The 23,038-nt window shown below is 35.3% G+C and overlaps 1 protein-coding gene across 1 annotated transcript in view; it reads right to left on the minus strand.

The window, feature by feature from the left end:
- The window catches only part of LOC138703383 (glucose dehydrogenase [FAD, quinone]-like), a 45,488-nt gene extending 23,037 nt beyond the window's left edge, over positions 1-22,451 (minus strand). Inside the window, exon 1 of the mRNA XM_069831209.1 lies at positions 21,998-22,451. Coding sequence (XP_069687310.1) covers positions 21,998-22,176 — 179 coding nt within the window. The 5' untranslated portion in view covers positions 22,177-22,451. The remainder of the gene's footprint in view (positions 1-21,997) is intronic.
- Positions 22,452-23,038: the final 587 nt, after the last annotated feature.

Raw genomic sequence — 23,038 nt, forward strand, 5'->3', positions numbered from 1 at the left:
ATGTGTTTAAATATCCATATTATGATTATTTTTCAATTTAACTTCATTCTCTATATTGTACGCTAATGTGCTGTAACTGTACAATATACACTGCATAATTAATACGTCCAAATGGATAGCTCAATTCGTGAGTAAAAACACTAAGTGTTAATACAGTACTGTATTTTGATTAAACAAAAACCTAATGAAAATTATCAAACTCAAAATTGCGGTATTTCCTAGTTGACATAAATGGATGAACTACTTTTCTTCCCTCCTATACCTAGTAAAGAGATTTGTATTTTACGCCGGTATCATCGAACTCCAATCGTGGAAGGGATAGCAAACGGTGTTTCCTGTTTCAATCGTTAATAGAAAGATATAGCCAGGTTAATATTAAAAATGTTAGTAAAAATAAAATTATGTCCCTGTATATTTCACCTATGCTGAGTTTCGGGAGCGGTTGCAGTTGCTGTAAGTCGAAACAAAATGACTGTGTCTCATTAGGTTCTGTTCTCATAATTTTATGGAACGTATTGGCACGAAGCTTATGTGCGCCTAAATCGACTAAGAGCCTAGGCCTAGTCTTTTTCAGTGTATCATCGCAGTTTCTTATTGGGAACAGCATGTGTGCGCAATAACTGCATTCATCATTGGCTGGTGTACAAAATCCTATTGAATTCTGTCCGAGAAATATTTGGGGGGGGGGGGGAAACAATCTTTTTACTCTTAAGTCGGGTATTAACACTTTAATTGTACATTTTGAAGAGCTCTGTAATATTCAATTCGGAAGCCAAATAAAGTCTCTGACTTTTACTTTTATTGTAATGTGATTCCCTTGCTCTTTCTTATAGTAGGTTATTTTACGACGCTCTATCAACATCTGAGGTTATTTAGCGTCTGAATGAAGTAAAGGTGATAATGCCGGTTAAATGAGTCCGGGGTCCAGCACCGATAGTTATCCAGCATTTGCTCATATAGGGTTGAGGGAAAACCCCGGAAAAAACCTCAACTAAGTAACTTGCCCCGAACGGGAATCAAATCCGGGCCACCTGGTTTCGCGGCCAGACGTGCTCACCGTTACTCCACAGGTGTGGACCACTTGCTCTTAATTTAGAGATAAATTACACTACTTCCCTCTTCTTAGCTACATATCGTCGCTGTCAAGTCAAAACCTGCTATGTGGAGCAATTGTGGATTTTAAGATTTTGGTACCACATAACAGGTTATTTAATCCTGCATCGTTTCACATATCAATTATGTAGCGAAAGTCGATCATAAGGGCGTAAATCACGATTCCCACATATGTTATGTGTTTGCATGTAAAAGAAAATCTGCTATGTGAAAATGTCCACATAGCATATTCGTATATGCGCTGGTTGTTGAAAGCGTACATCTGCCATGTGGATTGACCTTCCACATAGCAGATTTTTCTTCATGCCTACTACGTGTCTATTAAACTTCTTGATGCTATGTGAGATCAAGAATTTGATTTTGCTCTGTTAAAGCTATAATTGAGCATGTTGCCAGACTGAGGGAATAATTCCATAGAGTGCCAAAAGTGAGAGGGAGATTTTTAAAAATAAAGTGTGCAAATATAGGGATTTTCGAGACAGGTCTTTTAATATAAAATTGTACTAATTATGTTTAAAGCGTTTTGCGTTTCATATCGTATATTAACCGAGACTGACACATAAATTAAATCCTTTTTTTATACTTGTTGCTTGTGAAGAACCGTAACTGTGTTCCAAATATCTGAGTAGGATGTACAATAACTTTCCATAAAGGTAAGGAATACAGTTAAACAGTACAACAGGAATTATTATGAATAGTAACCAATACGTCTGCTGCAACTCAGTAAGTTATTACTCCTTAAATCTGTAGGAGCTTCAATAATGTACAGGGGTGTTTTTAAAGAGCTAAATACATGGTGGACAAGTGTCTGAAATAGCGTTTAAAGGGTGAATTATATAGTCCAGTACGCTTATTAATTTGTTTATAAAGGACATTAAAAGCTATTTAATTTTATACAGTATCCATTTATAGCGTCTGATCTTAAAATCGTGCTTTTAGCGTAAAACAAAAGCTTCAAATAAAAAGCGCTTTTATGTAAAAGATCAAAGTGAGTACTCTGTATTTCTACCATATTTCGGAAAGAGAACCTGTAAGATATGACGAGGATAATTGTAGTGAAGCATCATCATCAGCTGTTCGAGTCATTGGTCAAGATTTGTTGTTACTGACTGGAATATAGATTTTCTTTTTCTCTTGGAATCACTTCCTAAGCTTTCACAATGCGCATTAATTACAGAAAGAGTAAATCAAGAAGAGAGTGATATGTTACCTGATAGTTCTATCAGTCAAATTGGAAGTGAAAGGATAAATGAAGAATCTGAAATCAAAATAGCATTAGATAACGTAAACGAAGAGGAAGAATCTCCAAGAACTCTTTTAAATGTATATAGTTTTTTGCTTGATTAACTGGCTGCAATGGAAAGCAACAGGAATGGAATGGAGAGAGAAAATACAGATTCTGATTTCAGTATTGATGAAGAAAATGTCAATTATACAACAGGTGAAAAAAATTCATCGTGACAGAGAATAATCTACTAATTGGAGACAATGACAATTAGAATAATGTATCAGCCAGTGAAGAAATCTCTAGGCCTACCAATGAAAATGAACTTCCAGTGAATGGTCCAGAATTGTTATCCGAAAAAAATTATAAGCAGAAAACAAAGCAATTTAAAGGATGGCTAGTAAGATGTTAAGAACAGGAGGAAAAGAGTATAAGGGGAAGAATGCTTGAAAGACAATGAGTTGCGAAAAGCAAAATTTGAAGAATTCGGGAATATGAAATCATGGGATACAAAACATGTACTTGTAATGGGGTCAACCTTATAAAAGGAGATAGAGGAAGGCGATAATGGTGAAGTAGGAAAACCCAGGACTGTTTTATGCACAATAAAGATTGCATCAAGATGACATTTTGTAGAAATATTTTTTTCTAAATACTCTTGATCTGAGTAGAGATACTTTCAGAAGATTGATAAATGATGTGCTGGTGCAACCAGATGAAGATGATGATCAAGGCAAGAACAGTGACAATGAAGAAGAATAAAGAAAAGTCAGAGTCAGTTCTGAAATGTTTGAAAGTACTACTTAAAGTATCAAGTCATTACTGTAGAAGTAATACTAGCAGAATCTATACTGAAGGTACATTTTCTTCATAATTCCTCATGCACAAGGTATATAAGGAATGGTGTAAAGGAAATGAGGAAGGAAATATTGCTTCTAGGAATACATTCGTATAAAATTTGATGATCTCAATACATGAACCACGTAAAGATTAATGCGATAAATGTTTTTAGTATAAAGTAGGAGGTGTAAGTGAAAAACAATATCTCCAATATACAGGAAGAAGTCGAAAAACAGAGAAGCAAAACAAAAAGCTAAAGGTTATGCCAGTGCCAAGAAATTGGTCATTACCAAGTGTACTTCTTTGTTCAAAACTATTAATTTCTAGAATTTATTATTCTCAGAAAATGCAGGCTCATTGTTTTACGATTTATTTTCTTAATGATTGGGAAGTATTTTTGTATGTATAGCATGAGAGGGAAGGAGATGTCGCCTCAAATGAGTTTGTTTCATGCATAACTCATTTCATCAGTAACCTAGATGAAAAATATGAAGAAATAGTGTTAATTTCTGATGGATGCAGCTACCAGAATCAAAACAAGGTGCTATCAAGTGAGCTGTCAAACCTTCAATGAAAGAAAATCTTAATTGACCGACTTGTACTGGAATCTGGCCATACGATGATGGAGTTAGACAGTGTACATTCCATACTTGAAGTATTTAAACATCCCAGCTACAGTCCTGGAAATTATGTCGGTAGGATGAGAGTAACACCACCAAAAAAGGCTTATTATGTGATATAAGTAGACCATCGATTTTTCTAGAATTACGAGAGCCAGGGAAATAATTTTGTTTCAATTGGATCTGGTAAAAACGTTGATGACAGATATTCGTGCTTTGCAATATACCTTCATGATTGAAAAGACCAAGTAAAGGATATGCGACTAATAGATCACCTCTGTAGATTTGTCCACGAAGGATAAGCAAAGATAAATAGCTATTCTCATCTACAGACACAGACGTCCTCAATGCCAGTAGAATATCACCCTTTCTTCGATTCTCTTCTGTTAGAGTAGTCGGTCTGATCTGGACAATTAATCTGAGCAGTATCATTCTAATTGTTCGGAACAAGGAAAAAGGCAAAATTGGATTTTTGAATTTATGAAAAGATGAACGTAATTTTGGGAATAGTTTTCCTTTAATGTACACCAATGTTTTATATGCAAATATAAAAAAATTCAAGTCAATCATGCGATTACATGAATAATTATTGCTAAACTACAATTTCAAATTATTAAATGAACATGTTATAGTTTAAAAAATAAATATATAGTAATAAATAGGTTTTAATTAATTTTAATACATAAATCTATACTAATAATAAATCTGTAGCCGAAATTTTTTCTGGTAATTTTCGATTTTCCAAAAATAATTGGTCCTAACATATATAATTAACCACCCTGAACCCGAAAATCGCTTTTTTGAAATTTTTGTTTGTATGTCTGTCTGTCTGTATGTTTGTTTGTTACCTTTTCACGCGATAATGGCTGAACGGATTTCGATGAAAATTGGAATATAAATTAAGTTCGTTGTAACTTAGATTTTAGGCTATATGGCATTCAAAATACATTATTTAAAAGGGGGGTTATAAGGGGGCCTGAATTAAATAAATCGAAATATCTCGCTTATTATTGATTTTTGTGAAACATGTTAAATAACAAAAGTTTCTTTAAATATAATTTGCGATACGTTTTATTCCTTCAAAAATTTTGATAGGACTGATATTTAATGAGATAAATGAGTTTTAAAATTAAAATAACTGCCATCTAAGGCCGTGTAATGAATTAAAAAACAAATGACTTCGTCTATAAGGGGCCTTGGACAGCAACAATCAAAAGCTATGAAAGATAGCCTACAGAGAATGTTTCTGTGTTTGTATGAAGTAATATCGGAAGCTAAATTAACCGATTTGTGTAATTAATTATTATTTCACCACTGGAAAGTGTAGTTTCTCTAGATGGACATAATGCTATAATGTTATTACAGTAACTTCTGATATAATATAATATAATATAATATAATATAATATAATATAATATAATATAATATGTAATATTATATAATATAATTTAAGTTATTTGAAGGGTTCACAACCATAGTGGGCCAAGCGCCATTTACTGAATACGTAGAAAACAAGGGTTAAAATTAAGTTATTACCATAATTCAATGGAAACCTATAGCAAGTGAAATAAAGTATACACATTAAATCTAAATGATGTCAATGTTCATTAAACTATGGTTGCATGTAATGAAAATTAGAAACATGTTAAAGGAATTATCATTGCACCAATGAGTGGTCTCTGGATGCAATTTTAAGTAAGCAACATATTAAACGATTTATCCTTCTATCAAACACGAATGTCCTATTTTAATTATGTAATTACTTTATATTTATTTCTAACGGGTGCAGCGGAGCGCACGGGTACGGCTAGTTAATAAATAAATGCTTTAATAGATGCTTGAGTGCAATATTCAATACACGAAACACGCCTGCTATGTGGCAGTTCTGACAATTCAAATCTGCTATGTGGATTAAAATAGTTAAAAAAAAACTATTGTGTCCACGGAAATAATATTAGATTTATAATGTTTTGTAATATGATGTGTATTAACTTACTTTACATAAATAAAAATATACCGAGAAAATACTCTCATTTTTTTAAAAAATAGAATGTTTTTTGTCTCTCCTGTGAAATTTGTGAAAAACCACATAGCAGATTTTGACTTGGAAGCGACGATATAGTGCTCTCTTTCGGGCACCACCTCTCCTCTCTCTGATTCCCTTACTGCTCTTAATAGATTTTCCTATTGTACATACCTTGATAATCACAATGTTATAAAACAGCGGGAAACTCAATAATGGTGGGAAGATACAGCACACTGGCCAACGCTTTCCAATTAAGATTTTAACTAATGGAAGTTGTACATAATACGATTTGATCCGACACATCACGGGAGTTGTACATAATACGATTTGATCCAACACATAATTTTCATCATAGAAAAAAGGCGGGAAAGAATACAAATTGCTCCAATATGGGATCAGGGTCTTAAAGAATACCGTCTCAGCTATGCGAAACCGCTTCAAACTAAATTTCGACCGAGGATGTATTTAATACGATTTGAAACGACACTCCACAAATGATCATATTACGAAAATGAAGTTTGTATACAAGATTGGTCAGCAGGCGTACTTGCCTACTGATCCGAATTTACACTTGGACATGGGTTCGATTCTTGGTTAGGCTGATTTCGTGGCAGACTTTTTCAGAGATTTTCTCAACCGTAAGGCGAATATGAGATAATTTCATGGCGAATCCTCGACCTCTCTCGCCAGTTACCATCTCCACATCACCAGTTTCATCGACGCAAAATAGCCATTTAGTTGATATAGCGTATTTAAAAGAACAAATTAAAGAAAATACGAGTGATGTAATGGGTCATCATATCGACGCAACTATAAATACCACAATCTGAAATCGAGACCACGCCCCAGTACAGCTAAGGGTCAGTAAGTAAACACACCTACCGCCTGAGCTGCGTTGATGACGTCTGAATACTCTTGATAATGGTAGCTGAAGGTGTCTGAAATATACTCGTAAAATAACATAAATGGTATTGAATTTATTTTGCGCACAATTTGTCGAAGAGCAAAATACAGTAACGAAATTTAAAAAACACACAGAGCTATCTGAGTGCCACCATATCAGGAGAGCGTGTAGAAGTTACCGTGTTATAATCTGAGCAATGAATATTTCTCGTGCTCTGTGGCACGACCTGCACAAATATAGGCTATGCGCCAAAAACTTCTGACGACGAGGAAAATATGCGAATCACTACTATAGATCGACTGACATTATCTGGCCGACCTTTCACCCAGTCCCTAAGTTCCAACTCGTCATTATCAGCTTGCTGAATTTCTCTCTGGTGTCTCCAGTGTTGTCACCTATCTTGATTAGTGGTCGACATAACATAGTTTTCACCATCCTTAATGGTGATTTCAGCAGATGTGGCAACACAGTAACTCACGCAATCATGAGAATCGTACTCCAGTTCCAAGTAGAGATGGGACAAACTGTTCTTTTTAAGTAACAGTTTCGACTGTAACTGTTACATGAACGAAGCTGTTCCAAAATAACAGTTTCAAAGAAACAGTTTCATAAGAATATGTTTACAACATCAGTGCCAAGCGTTCTAACTGTTTCAACCTCTCATCTGCTACAGGAACATGTTTCAAAGCCCTTGAATCGTCTTTAAATCAGGTGTTCAGTGTATTATGACGACGAAAGTCATTTTTCGTAGGTTACTGTTAAGGGTACAGTAAATAACTACAATTCAAAGTGAATCGATTTCAGTAAAAATAATGCATATAACTCTAGGAGAGTTCAATAACATGACATTAGCCGATGATATTTTTCGCGATATATTAATAAGTAACACTATGTTAGAACACCATGAACATATTCTCCATCAATGGAAAGCTAATAATTAATATCAGATTTATTAGGGAATTTGATCGTACAATTAAATTGCGCGATTCTACATAGGCTACTGTTGCACGAAGACAGTGTGGAACATGGATAATATGATGTCTACTTTCGATTGGAGGTCAATGATAGCGCTACACGTGGCCTTTGCAGACAACAAAGAAGAGGAAAACTGTTTAGAAATTGAACTGTTTATCTCTTGGAACGTTGAAGTGATCACTGGAGCAGTGTTACACTCTTTGGAACAGTTGGAACAGGTTATATCACGAAGTTTAAATTGTGAAACAGTTTCAAAAAACTGTTCCAGCTTTTTTTTTTTACCCATCTCTAGTTCCAAGTAGCTCGGCACTCCCACGCCCGAGCTGATAGTGATAAGTACTGCACTAGCGCTCGATTTTATAGGTCAAAGCCACAGAAGTTTTGATAGTACAGTGCTTTCCACTATAGCGACAGCAAGATAGAAGTAAGGATACTGCACACATTGTCATGTCGACGGTTATTGATTGAATTGTTGTAATGCCACAAGTAACACCAATAATGCATCACTCACGGGGTAACTAAGCCAGGAGTTACTGGAGTAGCGTAGCCACTTCCTTTCCTTCAGCATTGCATACATCGCTGACTAGTAACACATTACGCTAAATATATTTCAGATGTATACAGACAAAATAGTACCGTGAAGTGAGATGTGCTGCCTGATAATAGATGTATCAGCCAGAACCTCAATCAGAGGTCTTCTAGTTCTATCTAATTATTAAACATTCTGTTATTTAATGGGTAGTATGTTCAGGCTATATCAGGTAAGAATGTGTTTGGACCCAAGTGTGTAGTCGAATGATATCAATAAGTACTGCCACGAGCTGAGAAGGCTAGTGTCAGGAATACCATGTATCAGTGACCTCTAGGTTGAGGTGCGTGGGCAACGAGGAAAGATAACCTATGCAGCGAGGAGACAATACATATGTTGCTTTATGTCTCTGGCGGAGAATGACCGTTAAAGTGCCTTATCTTGGTCGTGAGCGTCGAAGTACTGAAAAGCTATGCAACCTCTTGCGCTCTCTTCCTCTTCATCCCAAAGTGTGACGTTATACAGAGACACAGATGTAATGAAAGATCTGTACTAATGATATTACGCATACAAGATATATGGGTATAGACTTAGCACTTACATCTCACAATAAGGGCAGGTTACTGAATGAAAATGCATCATTGTGCATGCCATGTCGTCAGCTCGAAACTATAACATGCTCCCGCCTCAGATCGCCATGACTTTCTCCTGCTTGGCGTACAGTATTGATGGATGCTCAAAAGAAGACTATAACCTTCATGACTGTGGGTTAGAGATGGGTAAAAAAAGCTGGAACAGTTTTTTTTTTTTTTAACTGTTTCACAATTGAAACTGTTTCGTATCGAAACAGTTGCGTGAAATAACCTGTTCGAACTGTTCCAAAGAGAGTTACATTGCTCCAGTTATCACTTCAATGTAATACATGATTCCAAGAGATAAACAATTCAATTTCTAAACAGCTTTGCTGTCTGCAAAGACCACGTGTAGCGCTATCATGATCTCCAATCGAAAGTAGATATAATATCTGTTCCCCACGGCCTTCTTGCTACAGTAGCCTATGTAGGACAGCTCAATTTAATTGTGCGAATGAAATTCCCTAATCTTATACTAATTATTATTAGCCGCCCATTGATGGAGAATATCTTCATGGTGCCCAAACATAGTGCTAATTATATTAATATACCGCGAAAAATATTATCGCCTAATGTCTTATCGTTATTAAAAACTCCTAGGGTCATATGCGTTATTTTTACCAAAATCGATTCACTTCGAATTGTAGTTATTTACTGTACTCTTTAACAGTAACCTACGGAAAATGACTTTCGTCGTCATAATACACTGAACAGCTGATTTAAAGACGATTCAAGGGCTTTGAAACATGTTTCTGAAGCAGATGAGAAATTGAAACAGTAGGAACACTTGGAAGAGTTGACACTGATGATGTAAACATATTCTTATGAAACTGTTTCTTTGAAACTGTTATTTTGGAACAGCTTTGTTCATGAAATAGTTAGAGTCGAAACTGTTTCTTAAAAAGAACAGTTTATCTCATCTCCACTGTGGGTGCTGATAAACATCACTCATATAAGGATCCCAGTAGCCATATTCACTCATGCCGAAAACATGAACTACAATTGAAGGGCTCAGCGCCAAAGGGAAGACCTACTGACAGTTCATATACCGCTAGACATGGTGCCAATCTCCCACGATACTTCAATCCCTGAAGAAAATGGCAGAGCTAGTCATCGAAAGCCTCGGAGCAACAATCCAACAAACCTGGATGAGAACTCGAAAAGAACAAAATTATTCCATATGAAACGCCGGTAAAGCCTCAAGTCATAATTTAGTTTTATTTCAATGTCAAGACATGAGCTTTTCAAAGGGCATTAGCAGTCCGTTTTTCCCTTCTTTGTCTCTAGATGTCTTTGCTCTCCTAATAAACTATACCAGCATTTATCAGTCTCTAAACATCTATTTCACTCATGCAGTCAGTGACCAATCCCGTATTAGAAGTCGTCCATTCTCAACCAATCACGGTTATCTAACACTGTAATATTGTAGAAATAATCTTATCGCACCTCATTAGCAGTTGTCTGCATGTTGTCGTACTTGATTCACAAAAAAAAAAAAATCAATACTTCATCTGTAGTTCAGATTCTTAACACTAGATGACAAGTAGTATTAAAGCATATACAAGGCCGTTCTAACGTACAAAATTCGATATGTAAGAAATTTAAATTGAATTAAAAATTATGTTATTACTAGGCTCCGTATTCCAGCTAGGTACCTATAAACCGGAATGAAGTTGCCTGATTCAAAGTATATGTGACGTCACAGCGCAGATACAGGTACGTTCGTATACAAAATAGTTACGCATCCTCTGCCCTCTTCCTCTAGAAAGTGAACATCGGGACGCGCCATAGTGAGTAATCTTGTCGATCACTGCCCTTACTAATCGTATTACGACTATTTAAATAACTACACCTTTGTGGCTGATTGAAGGTTCAGTGCAGAGCGTGTAACATTGCAGGGCATACTTGAACTAATATTTTTATTGTCAATAGAGACAACATTACATATAAATTGTGTAAAATACACGTAAAAGTGACCAAAACAGTGCACTGAAAGAGACTGAAATACCAAAAGGCACAGAAAGTATGTTGAACGTAATAAAAAAAAGAACCAGTACCATAAAAATCTGAAAATTATGAAGATATTAACTCGACTCTTAGCATGGATGTAAGTAGCCTACCATGATGTTCAATGCCAACATCCCAATTAATAAATTAAATAATCTCCATTTTAGAAAATGTCTAGAAAAATACATAGAAAATTAGTGGGTTTTCAGTGATGAGCGAGGTGCAATATCCTAATGAAACACGAAAAAAATCACACAATAGGAATATCTTGTACTACATCGTGCACCAATAACGTCATGTGCTACTGAAAGAATTTCTTGCAATATAAAATCATTTCAAGTGACATCCGCATATGATCCAGTTCCGTAACTTACGAATGCACGTTATTAGGCCTATTCACTGCAAATATCACGAAAAAAATGAACATCATTGCTCAAGCATGTGTTTACTAGTATAACTTCAGAATGTCGGGATTTGACTATACCCCACGAACACGCAACGACGATGTGTTTGTTTATATCCTTATCCGTTGCATTATCTGTTTTCGGAGTACTATATAGGCCTACCCAATGTGTCTTTAACTTCAGTCTTTAGGAAGCTGGAATACGAAGCCTAGTTATTATCTTTACTTTATTAATACTGTTTATTGAATATTCTATTCACGAAATAATCTTAGTAAATATGACTCGTGAAATTATCCACAAGATGAAATTTACTCCTGATATTACTTATGAAAATATTTGTGTTCCCCTCAGCCTGGTTGTTTCAATGTACCTTTTTGTCTTTTTGCATTCGTGTTAGTCCCTACCTATCCTTCGAAGAGGTGGAAAAATTCAAATATCTTGGAGCAACAGTAACAAATACAAATGACACTCGGGAGGAAATTAAACGCAGAATAAATATGGGAAATGCCTGTTATTATTCGGTTGAGAAGCTTTTGTCATCTACTCTGCTGTCAAAAAATCTGAAAGTTATAATTTATAAAACAATTATATTACCGGTTTTTCTGTATGGCTGTTACACTTGGACTCTCACTTTGAGAGAGGAACAGAGATTGAGGGTTTTTGAGAATAAGGTTCTTAGGAAAATATTTGGGGCTAAGAGGGATGAAGTTATAGGAGAATGGAGAAAGTTACACAACGCAGAGCTGCCCGCATTGGATCCTTCACCTGACATAATTAGCAACATTAAATCCAGACGTTTGAGATGGGCAGGGCATGTAGCACGTATGGGTGAATCCAGAAATGCATATAGAGTGTTAGTTGGGAGACCAGAGGGGAAAAGACCTTTGGGGAGACCGAGACGTAGATGGGAAGATATTAAAATGGATTTGAGGGAGGTGGGATGTTGATGGTAGAGACTGGATTAATCTTGCTCAGGATAGGGACCAATGGCGGGCTTATGTGAGGGCGGCAATGAACCTCCGGGTTCCTTAAAAGCCAGTAAGTAAGTTAGTCCCTACCTTCATATGCCTTTGTCCCTACTTGTATTCCTTTTTCTATGTCCCTATCTCTGTTGCTGTCTATGTATAATATCTATGTTCCGATCAGGCTGCTCGGCATTCGATTGATTGTTGTTGTTTAGTCAACTGTCGAAAGACAGATCTGAACCTCACAAGTGATACCAACAAGGCACCACTTATGAGTCAACTAGGCCAGGAGATAATGGGGTGGAGTAGCCAGTTCTTTTCCCCCTCCATTACTTACATCACCGACTAGGTACATATTACACTAGTCAGATTTCATATGCATATAAACAATCATTCTTCCTCTGACACAAATCGTCAAGTGAGATGTACTGCCTAATAAATTTAGGAGTGAAAAAAGTATTGATTATAGGCTAAGCTGCATCGTACGTAGAATTCTGTGTTTACTAAATGCTTGTGTGTGCACGCACGACTAGTTACAGTAGCGGCTGGTTGTACAGTCCGCTCCCTATGAATGAACTCATAATAGAATTTACATTTACAGAATTACTTGTGTTTCTAGGAACAAACACTACATTTACAAAACATATCATTCTTATCAATTAAGTCAAACACATTTTCCCCATGTTCTGAATTCAGTCTCCTTATTATCTGTTCTTTGTTGCATTTTTGTTTCGGCCTTCTGATACAACCTCACGTCACTTAAGCAGGTTTACTTTTGAGGAGTTTCGAATGTTCACTCTCTCTGATCCTTACAGACAGTAGATAGCGGTGACCAAAACTCGAGCTGCAGTGATTATTACATGCGACAGACAGCCTATGAAGTAAAGAGACGGAGAAAAGGTACTTGGCATGAAAACTGCAACTAGTGGTGGTTCCTGTACTAACAACTTGACCCAATCCCACGGATAAAAATCTCAAGCTTTGCTCTATCAGTAATGTCATTGCTGTCATCAAGAGCTTCTTTTTTTAACTTTCCTCTTGAATATAATCAGGAATTTTCTAAATTCCTCTGTCAGTACTTGGTCGAGAAATTCGTAGTTTTTCAAACTTCTTATGGGCAAGTTATTTAAGCTATTTTAATCACTGCTCTTTTGAGAAATTCTGTTCTATTAAAAGGCTTTAGAGCACGAGATATTTCAAACCCCATTAGGTAGCTGACTTCCTTACATTTATTTATCTCATCTTTCTCTTCCTGGCTATGATTTAAGACATGCTAATTCCTGGCGTTTAACAGTTCGTTGGCACGTAATATCGAATCAGTTTTTCTACATTATTATTATTAAGTAAATAACTAATAAATAGTTACCCTCATCCAAAGATTAAGAAGGTTAAAATTGAGATGAAACCTAATAATTTTATCCTTCTAGGGAGAAGATCTAAAATATCAATATTCATGTACGTAGAGAAGAATTATAGAAACACATACTTAGTGGTCAATAATAATAATAATAATAATAATAATAATAATAATAATAATAATAATAATAATAATAATAATAATACATTATTCAGCGTGGCAATTAATGCTTCTATATACTCGTAATTGAACTGTTGAGCAAAGTAAACATATTACATTTTGTCCGACATAAAAACAAAAAAGTTCTCCTCATTCTTTACGAAACCACCTCTTATTGCTTGTAGAGACAGACTTTATAGATCGACACGATACCGCCATTGCTTGCCTTCATTACGTGAAACACATCAGTATATAAGAAACTCCTCGTATACCCGTTTGAATGTCTGTGATTACACGATGTAGGCCTTATCACGACACCCGCTTTGGTCACCGCTGCGAGTAGAAACACCCGGCAACGGGACACATTTTGTTAACAATGTATACAGAAATTATTTACTACCCTGACACCAATACTTTTCTTCAGCCCTACTGATAAATAATAGATACTAGACTGATTATCTTAAACAAAATTCCCGATAGCTTTCAGACAGTCGTACATGCAAATAGTTCTACTGGCTAGCCTTCGTAATGATGTCAGGATTCTTTTCTTTCAAATCATCCTCGCCTACAAGGTTGAATTTCTTATCTGTGGTAATATAACGGTAGGATTCAGGAATTTTGGCATTAATTATAAATTTGTATACTCCTATTATTCACGTGACTTAGTTCATAGAGGTCACTGCTTTTTAGTCGCCCAGAACATGAGCCATTCGCTCTCGAGCAACGTTGCCTAGTTGTAATGTTAAGACTTAGTCACTGTTAGTGGTTGTAATTTAAATATTGCATGCGCTCAGGCAGAATATTGTAGCCACGAAGAAGGTGAGGCATATGAACTATGTCGCGTGAAAATCATTATAGAACGCCATTCAGAGTCTAGTCATCTTCATTCGAATGTATGAAATACAGTTAAAGGATATAATTTTTCCATGAACGTTAATCGGTCGAATATCATAAGGATTTTTTTATTAGAAAACATTTTACATATATGATCTCGTCGTTGATTTTCTTCCATAGGAAGACTTGTTTCGTATTTTTTCATCCAAAGAATCAGTCGGTCTCTACAGTTTGAATCCGCGATATGTAGGACTATGTTTCAAGGAAAGAAAAGGAGTGAGAAATTGTGAAATTATGGCAAGGCATGTTGGAATGTTTGGAGGAAATTTATCCATAACAAATTCTATTCCTCACGTTCCTGACCTCAGTGTGATGCAGTACGCGTATTTGAAAATAAGAAAAGAAACTATTTCCAATAAAAGGCAAGTAAAGCCATCCTCAGTGACAATGCCTCTATATGGCCTTACTTGGAATTTTTTATCTAATTGAAGATTTTGAATCCATGGGTAGGAGATGCTAGAGAGAGTTCCGTGATCATGGTGAAAATACAGTAATCTACCAGAGAGGAGAAAACTTTGTCGTGTGATCATTTGTGGTTATACTTGACTCTTGAAAGTTACAATCGAATTGCTATAGGACTTAGTATTGTGTAACGATATCTTCTTTCGTAAGAAAATACGAAACACATTAAATTGGAGTAAATTGTCCCTGTAAATCTTGTATTAGCAGTCAAGAAGTTTGGGTGTGTCATTTGTTGCGAAAACATTGACCACCAACTTCTTTCAACATTACCCGAAACTAGCATTAAAAATAAATAAATAAATAAATAAATATGTTTGTCATAACGGAGAAGCTGTACGTACTGAAGAAAAAATTTTTAGTACAACTCATGACATGTTTAAGTACGTACCAAAGTTCGTTTTCTTTCTCAGGATTTTCTTATGGATAGCGTACACGACTAAAGTAAAAATTCTGATCCACTCAAATTTGACGTTTAACACGAATTCTCTTTAGTAGGTCATTTAACGACGTTGTATCAACTACTAGGTTATTTAGCATCAATCAAATTTGTGCTACTGAGAGCGAATCTGACGAAATAAGGCACAAGATTCGCTATGGAATTGTCTGACATTCGCTTTACAGTTGGAGAAAACATCGGAAACACCCCGAACCTGTAATCAGCCCAAGCGGGAGTTGAATCCACTCCCGAATGCAATTCTGGATCAGCAGATAATCGCGTTTACCATCTGAACTACGCTGATCGGTGTCTTTTAAAAAGTTAACAGAACGTTTATAACTTTCTTTGTGCTTGCGGGATACTCATCCAAAAGGAGGTTATGGAACTGAAACAAATTGTATTTTCATGGTACATTCAGTTAATAGATCATGTTTTTCAAGGTTAAATCAACACTTTTTTATTATTATCTTCGCTCGTCGTGCCTAAAGGGGAAATTGCTCACGTCAGTCTTGAGAAAGGGAAGAAAGTAATATTTCAGTTAAGTTTGTAGTTCAGGTGTATGTTTTGAGATAAATTGTGTCTTGTTACCCTCTTTACTTCGATTGAACTCATATTCAGAACTCGTGGCACACGGAAAGTAGAACAAATTCATCCTGTACAACCGGTCATTATCTGAATACATTCTGTTTCTACGTAGTTGTAAATAATAACGTTTTCTGCATGTTTGCATTCAAAGAGTTCAATGTTTCGAAATATAGCCTACTCAGTTACCCAAAAACTTATTTTACAAAAGTCTTGAAAAATCTGGATTTAAAAAAAGTGTCAGGGGATTGTTAGATTCGTGGAGCGTCATTATTCTTGGAATCCAATGAAGTTCACAAGTCGAGTAACAAAAAAAGTGCTTTATTTTTCTAAAATGAACAAAATGATATGTTTTCCCTGCAAAGAATGTTGAACCAGTTGCTTACATTGTAAGTTACAACCTTTTGACTTTCATGAAGTCTCTCTTTCCGTATAATATTCCAAAGGTACCAATACAAAATATTAATAATTACATAAATTATTTAGTTACTTCTGAACACTAGAAATGAATGATTTTTTGTGATTTTATTCGTTTTTTCACAGCAAAAATCACCAAGTTTCTTGTCCGAGTATTCATAAAACTTAATATACATTTTTGGAATACATTGGCACGTAGTAATGAGATTCCATTCCTTTCCACGAATACACTATATTCTTTATCATACAAACAAGGCAGATTATGCAAACTTACAACAGGTGGAAGTGTTACTCCGATTCTTCCTCGAGAAAGTTTGGCCAGGTCTGTAGGACATTATGATTGCTTCTATACTGTAGATGTACAGATGAATCCGACAATATTTTGAACCGAACACACTCTGTAGCTTTAAATTATTTAAAATTATTCCCAGACGTTTGCAAAAGCTCCAAGTTCAAATTAAATGTGGTAAATTCCTAGACGATGGAAGGGAAAAGCATGATAACCGTCGAAATAAACTTAAGGATGATGTTAGACATGTCATAATGAAACACACAAACTGAGTCAAAAGGTTTTAAGGGTACACCAAAGTGAAATAATGACATTTCTCACGAAAAATATATCTATATATTTTTTTTAAATGCTTCTACAATATACTCGATACTTATGGATACTTCTCGAAAAATTTCAGAGGCTTGCGCTCCTTAGAACACTTGTTTTGTCAGACATTTTTAAAGGTGGGTGCGCTTCAAATTCCTGTAGTATCTTGGTTCTTAGTTTTTGCACTTTTGCCCATATTCGAAATCAATATTATTCCATAAATTCTGAGCTAGCTCCATGAATTTTTTTCCTCACTTCTCGCAATCTAAACTGCATGGAAATTCGCATGGATATCTCAGTATCATTTCGAATGGATTTTTTTATAGAATAATTTGTATAGACGTGGCAATTTTTTTCGCATTTGAACTATAGTAATGTAAACAATTTGTTACACAAAACTAATGCACTAACTTAAAATTTCCATGCCAGTTATTATTAATGGGTGTATGTTGAACATGATAGTAAAATGAGAGTGTGGAAAAATAATTTTATATGAAAAGGTGAAAAAAATAAACTTACAATTTTTATGTTGTTATTTAGTCAACTGTCCGAAGACCTCATAAGTAACACCAATAAGGCATCACTCATGAAGCAACGAGGCCAGGAGATAATGGGGTAGGGTGGCCAGTTTCTTTCCCCCTCCAATGCATACATTGTCGAATAGCTACATATTCCATTAATCAGATTTCAGATGCATACAAACAATAAATAATTGTTCTTCCTCTGATATAGCCTATATCAGTGGTCGTCAGCACTCGCTGAAATGTGCAAAGGGTACGCGGTGCTATTCCGTGTGCACCGTCGTGCAACAGGGAGAGATAGAGAGTATACCCGCTAGCAGCTACGGAGTGCACTCTAGTGTACTGCGTTTTCCGCGGGTAAGAGAGACTAGCCCCACCGTGTTATGTGCTGACGACCCCTGGCCTATATCGTCAAGTGAGATTTAGTGCCTGATAATAGATACACATCAGCCAGAACCTCAGAGGTATATTTGCTATGAAACACTTAAAAAAAGTACAAAATATTTACCAATTCAACTGAAAATTTGTATGTAGGCCTATACTATTTATATTCCAAATAACGTGTGTGTAAAAAATGAAAACTGTAGGTCCATTATTTTCAAATCTATTAAAATGGATTTGAGGGAGGTGGGATATGATGATAGGGACTAGATTAATCTTGCTCAGGATAGGGACCAATGATGGCGGGCTTATGTGAGGGCGGCAATGAATCTCCGGGTTCTCTGAAAGCCATTTGTAATATGCAAACTCTAAATTTTACGAGAAAGGAAAACTTTCAATTCCTGCTAAAATTTCATTCGAAAATGTTTTCTATTTTTATTTTCCATTCCTTAGTACATGTATAACAATAATTATGTTGAACTGAAAAAAAAACCATGAAGAAAATGCTTCATTTTCTAAAATGAAAAAAAAAAAACTATGTGTTTTCCCATGCAACATGGCTGTTACAGTTGCTAAAGTTACAACCTCTTAGCTACATAGTGATTGCAACCCTTCTACTCCCGCACAACTTTGACAACTGATATGTGATTAAGGAAATATCAGGTTTCTCAATATTAACACAATAATTCACTTTCCATGGCTGGATCCGCATATGATGCTCATTGTAAACCCCTGTTTAAAAAAGGAAGGTAGGTATACATTTTTAGATGTCCATAGAATATTAAAGAGAATCTTAATAATTACACCTATGTAATTATGAACTCTGTACTTCTGGGAATAAATAAAAACAATATCGGTTGGTGTGTTCCTATAAGCATTACTACTCAAGAACACAGCAATTTGTATTACCTTTCCGCTTTTTAGGATCATCCATATTTCTAATCATTTAACCTGAGATGTTAAGTATATTCATACGCTTCAAGCACAACTCTATCGCTGCTGTCCTGCAGTTAGTAACAACAGTCGCCACCAGAGGAGCTTGCACGGTGCCTATAAGGGGCCTTGGTGAACAACAATCGAAAGCTATGAATCATAGCCTACAGAAAATGTTTCTGTGTTTGTATGAAACAATATCGGAAACTAAATTAACCGATTTGTATAATTAATTATTATTTCACCATTGGAAAGTGTAGTTTCTCTAGATGGACATAATGCTATAATGTTATTACAGTAACTTCTGAGTGAATTGAGGACAGGTAAGATTAAAGTAGCTTATGCACAGAAAACTTGATAGGCTATTCTGTGTATTCGTTTCCTGTATTCCTTAAAATAATGTTTATCTCAGAGAATTAACGAACAACGAGAGTGTATTGATTTAGTATGCAGTAATAATATGTTAGCTTAGCATTTCATTATTTTATAATCCAAATTTTAACTATGCTCAATTGAATCGAGTTAAAATACATAAAATACATATGCATTAAATGCAATGCAAAAAATTTGGGTAATGAGCCAAGCAGATTATTTTGCCCTGTTGTAAAATAAAATTTGTTCCTCCTGAGATTCAAGAGCCCTCATAACAAATTGAAAACTTACTTATCGGGGTACATCCGCTATCAACACACTTTTTATATAATATAATATAATGTAATATAATATAATATAAGTTATTTAAGTTATTTGAAGGGTTCAGAACCATAGTGGGCCAAGCGCCATTTACTGAATACGTAGAAAACAAAAGTTAAAATTAAGTTATTACCATAATTCAATGGAAACATATAACAAGTAAAATAAAGTATACACATTAAATGTAAATGATGTCAATGTTCATTCAACTATGGATGCATGTAATAAAATTAAGAAACATGTTAAAGGAATTGTCGTTGCACCAAATGAGTGCTCTCTGGACCAAAATGATTCCATTTTAATTATTTAAATATAATTTAAATTAAGTAACATATTAAACGATTTATCCTTCTATCAAACACGAATATTCCCTGGATCAAATGTCCTATTTTAATTATGTAATTACTTTATATTTATTTCTAACGGGTGCAGCGGAGCGCAAGGGTACGGCTAGTTATAATAATAATAATAATAATAATAATAATAATAATAATTATTATTATTATTATTATTATTATTATTATTATTATTATTTATTTATTTATTTATTTATTTATTTATTTATTTATTTAATCTGGCAGAGCTAAGGCCAGTAGGCCTTCTTTTCCGCCCAGCGAGACTCTAATTCTAATTGAATACAGTTATTGTTGGATAAGTAATGTTAGTATGACAGTAATAAACATTGGTAAGAAATAGTTGTACTAATAATAATAATAATAATAATAATAATAATAATAATAATAATTAGATAATTTAGATATTTATCTGTGATATAATATTATATAACCATTAAACATTGAGAAACCTGAAACAGCTATTATTGTTAACAAGAATTGTGAGAAAAACATTTCGTTAGCCTATTCTTAAATTGGTTTGATGTCTGACAGTCCCCGACATTATTCGGTAGGGAATTCCAAAGCCGAGGAACAGCCACAGTGAAAGAAGATGAATATGAGTATGTTCGGTGGGAGGGAATGGATAATAATAATAATAATAATAATAATAATAATATAATCGTTCTGAATGTAAAAATTACTTACTTACAAAATATGACTTTTAGAGAACCCGGATGTTCATTCCCGTCCTCACATAAGCTCGCCATCGGTCCCTATCCTGAGCAAGATTAATCCAGTCCAGTCACATTCCACCTTCCTGAAATCCATTTTAATATCCTCCCATCTACGTCTCGGCCTCCCCAAAGGTCTTTTTCCCTCAGGTCTCCCAACTAACACTCTATGGGTATTTATGAACTCATACTTGCTACATGCCCTGCCCATCTCAAACGTCTGTATTTAATGTTCCTAATTATGTTAGGTGAAGAATATAATGCGTGCAGTTCTATAATGTGTAACTTTCCTCATTATCCTATAACTTCATCCCTTTTAGCCCCAAATATTTTCCTAAGCACTTTATTCTCGAAGACCCTTAAGCTCTGTTCCTCTCTGAAAGTGACAGCCCAAGTTTCACAACCTTACAGAACAACCGGTAATATTACTGTTTTATAAATTCCAACTTTCAATATTTTTGAAAGCAGAGTAGATGACAAAAGTTTCTCAACTGAAAAACAGCAGGCTTTTTCCCATATTTATTCTCCGTTTAATTTCCTCTCGAGTGTCATTTATATTTGAAGAGTCCACTGCAAGAATGATGGATGTGACTTTCTTGTCGAAAATGAACCAAGACTGTCAATGCATAGCTTAAGGCATATAGAATATACTTATAGAGTTATATGGCTTTAACACTGATAGTCATTGTCCAGTAATGATCGGAAAATCACAGTTAAGCTTTGAGCGCTAAGCATTTCAAACTTTCAATTGCTTCTCCTGCAAAATGTGTTCCAAATGACATCCATCATTCTTGCAGTGGACTCTTCATTTATTACTGTTGCTCCAAGGTATTTGAATTTTTCCACCTTTTCAAAGGACAAATATACAATTTTTATATTTCCATTTCGTACTATGTTGTGGTCACGAGACATAATCATTACTTCTACAAAAAATGCGACACAACCTTTTAAACCTTGGTTTTTCAGAACCGACGCATGTGACGTGCGAGGTGCGAGGCTAAATCCGGCCTACGGGAGAGATAGTGAATGGTTTCTGTAACTGCGAGATGAGAGGTCTGCGCACCTCGTAGCCATAGAAACCACTCACTATCTCTCATGTAGTCCGGATTTGTGCGAGGCGGGATTCGCACCTCGCACGTCGCATGCGTCGGTTCAGAAAAACCAAGGCTTTAGTCCACAGATATTCTAATGTAGATTTTTACGTGAAAGTTTCCTAAATATCTCAAAATGGTTAAAGAGAGTAGGATTAATTACGAACCTGTTTGCCAGAACGCACCCTGCAGATCCTGCTCCGGCAATGATGAAATCGAATACTTCGCCGTCTTTAAGCGTCTTCGGAGATGACAAATCGGCCGGGGTCTGCGTCGCAAAGAAGACGCCCATGATGCTCACGAAGCTCTGCAGCGTACTGACGGCAGCGCAGGTTAAGGCTGGCATCGTGGCGGTTGCTCTTGATTGCTAACGGGCACTCCTCGGCTATTTATTTAATTTGCAACGAGGAAGTTTGCCATTAGCTTGTCCCCACACCGGCTATTTGCATATCAATTACCTGTCCTGTTTGATATACGAACAACATATGTTACTATAAAACGAACTCATTGTGTATTTTCAGGCATACTGATAACATAATGTATAATTTAATTAAATAAAAAATGAAGCAACAGTAGCCTGCTGCATTCTTGAATTTCAAGTTTGAAATGCAGTGATCACTAGTAGAATATAGATACTTAAAACCTTACCTCCCGCTTTTAGATATCGTTATCACTTGTTTTCCAAGAACGGAGTTATGTATGTACATTTTTTGTTGAAGAATTCATGACATCATACGTAAGAGTAATAAAAACAAGTCCGAATTAGGGCAACTTGTAAATACAAAATACCACGATATGCAGAACATACTTTCCATTACTGCGTTAAAACTTCCCATGCAAACTGTTTTATTTACTTAATTTATTCATTGATTTAGTTTTGTTTTTGTTTATTCATTCATTCATTCACTCATTTATTTATTTATTTATTTATTTATTTACTTATTCACTCAGCTATTTACTTATTTATTTATTTTGTTTTTTAAATTACTTTTAAATTAACTAATGTGATCTATTACATGAGATATTAAAAAAAAAGAACATTTCATACAGAGAATTACAGCCTTGAAAGGTTCCCAAAATGCTGGCTGCGTTTCCACGTTGGATGCCTAATCCTGTTCGTTGATTGTGTAGCGAAAGCCTCCAGTAATAGTCGCCAAATTTCTACCAGGTCTTTTGCTTCTTTACACCAGAAGCCTATTGTTTCGACA

This window comes from Periplaneta americana, chromosome 7 (genome assembly GCF_040183065.1).
Source record: "Periplaneta americana isolate PAMFEO1 chromosome 7, P.americana_PAMFEO1_priV1, whole genome shotgun sequence".
Taxonomy (NCBI): domain Eukaryota; kingdom Metazoa; phylum Arthropoda; class Insecta; order Blattodea; family Blattidae; genus Periplaneta; species Periplaneta americana.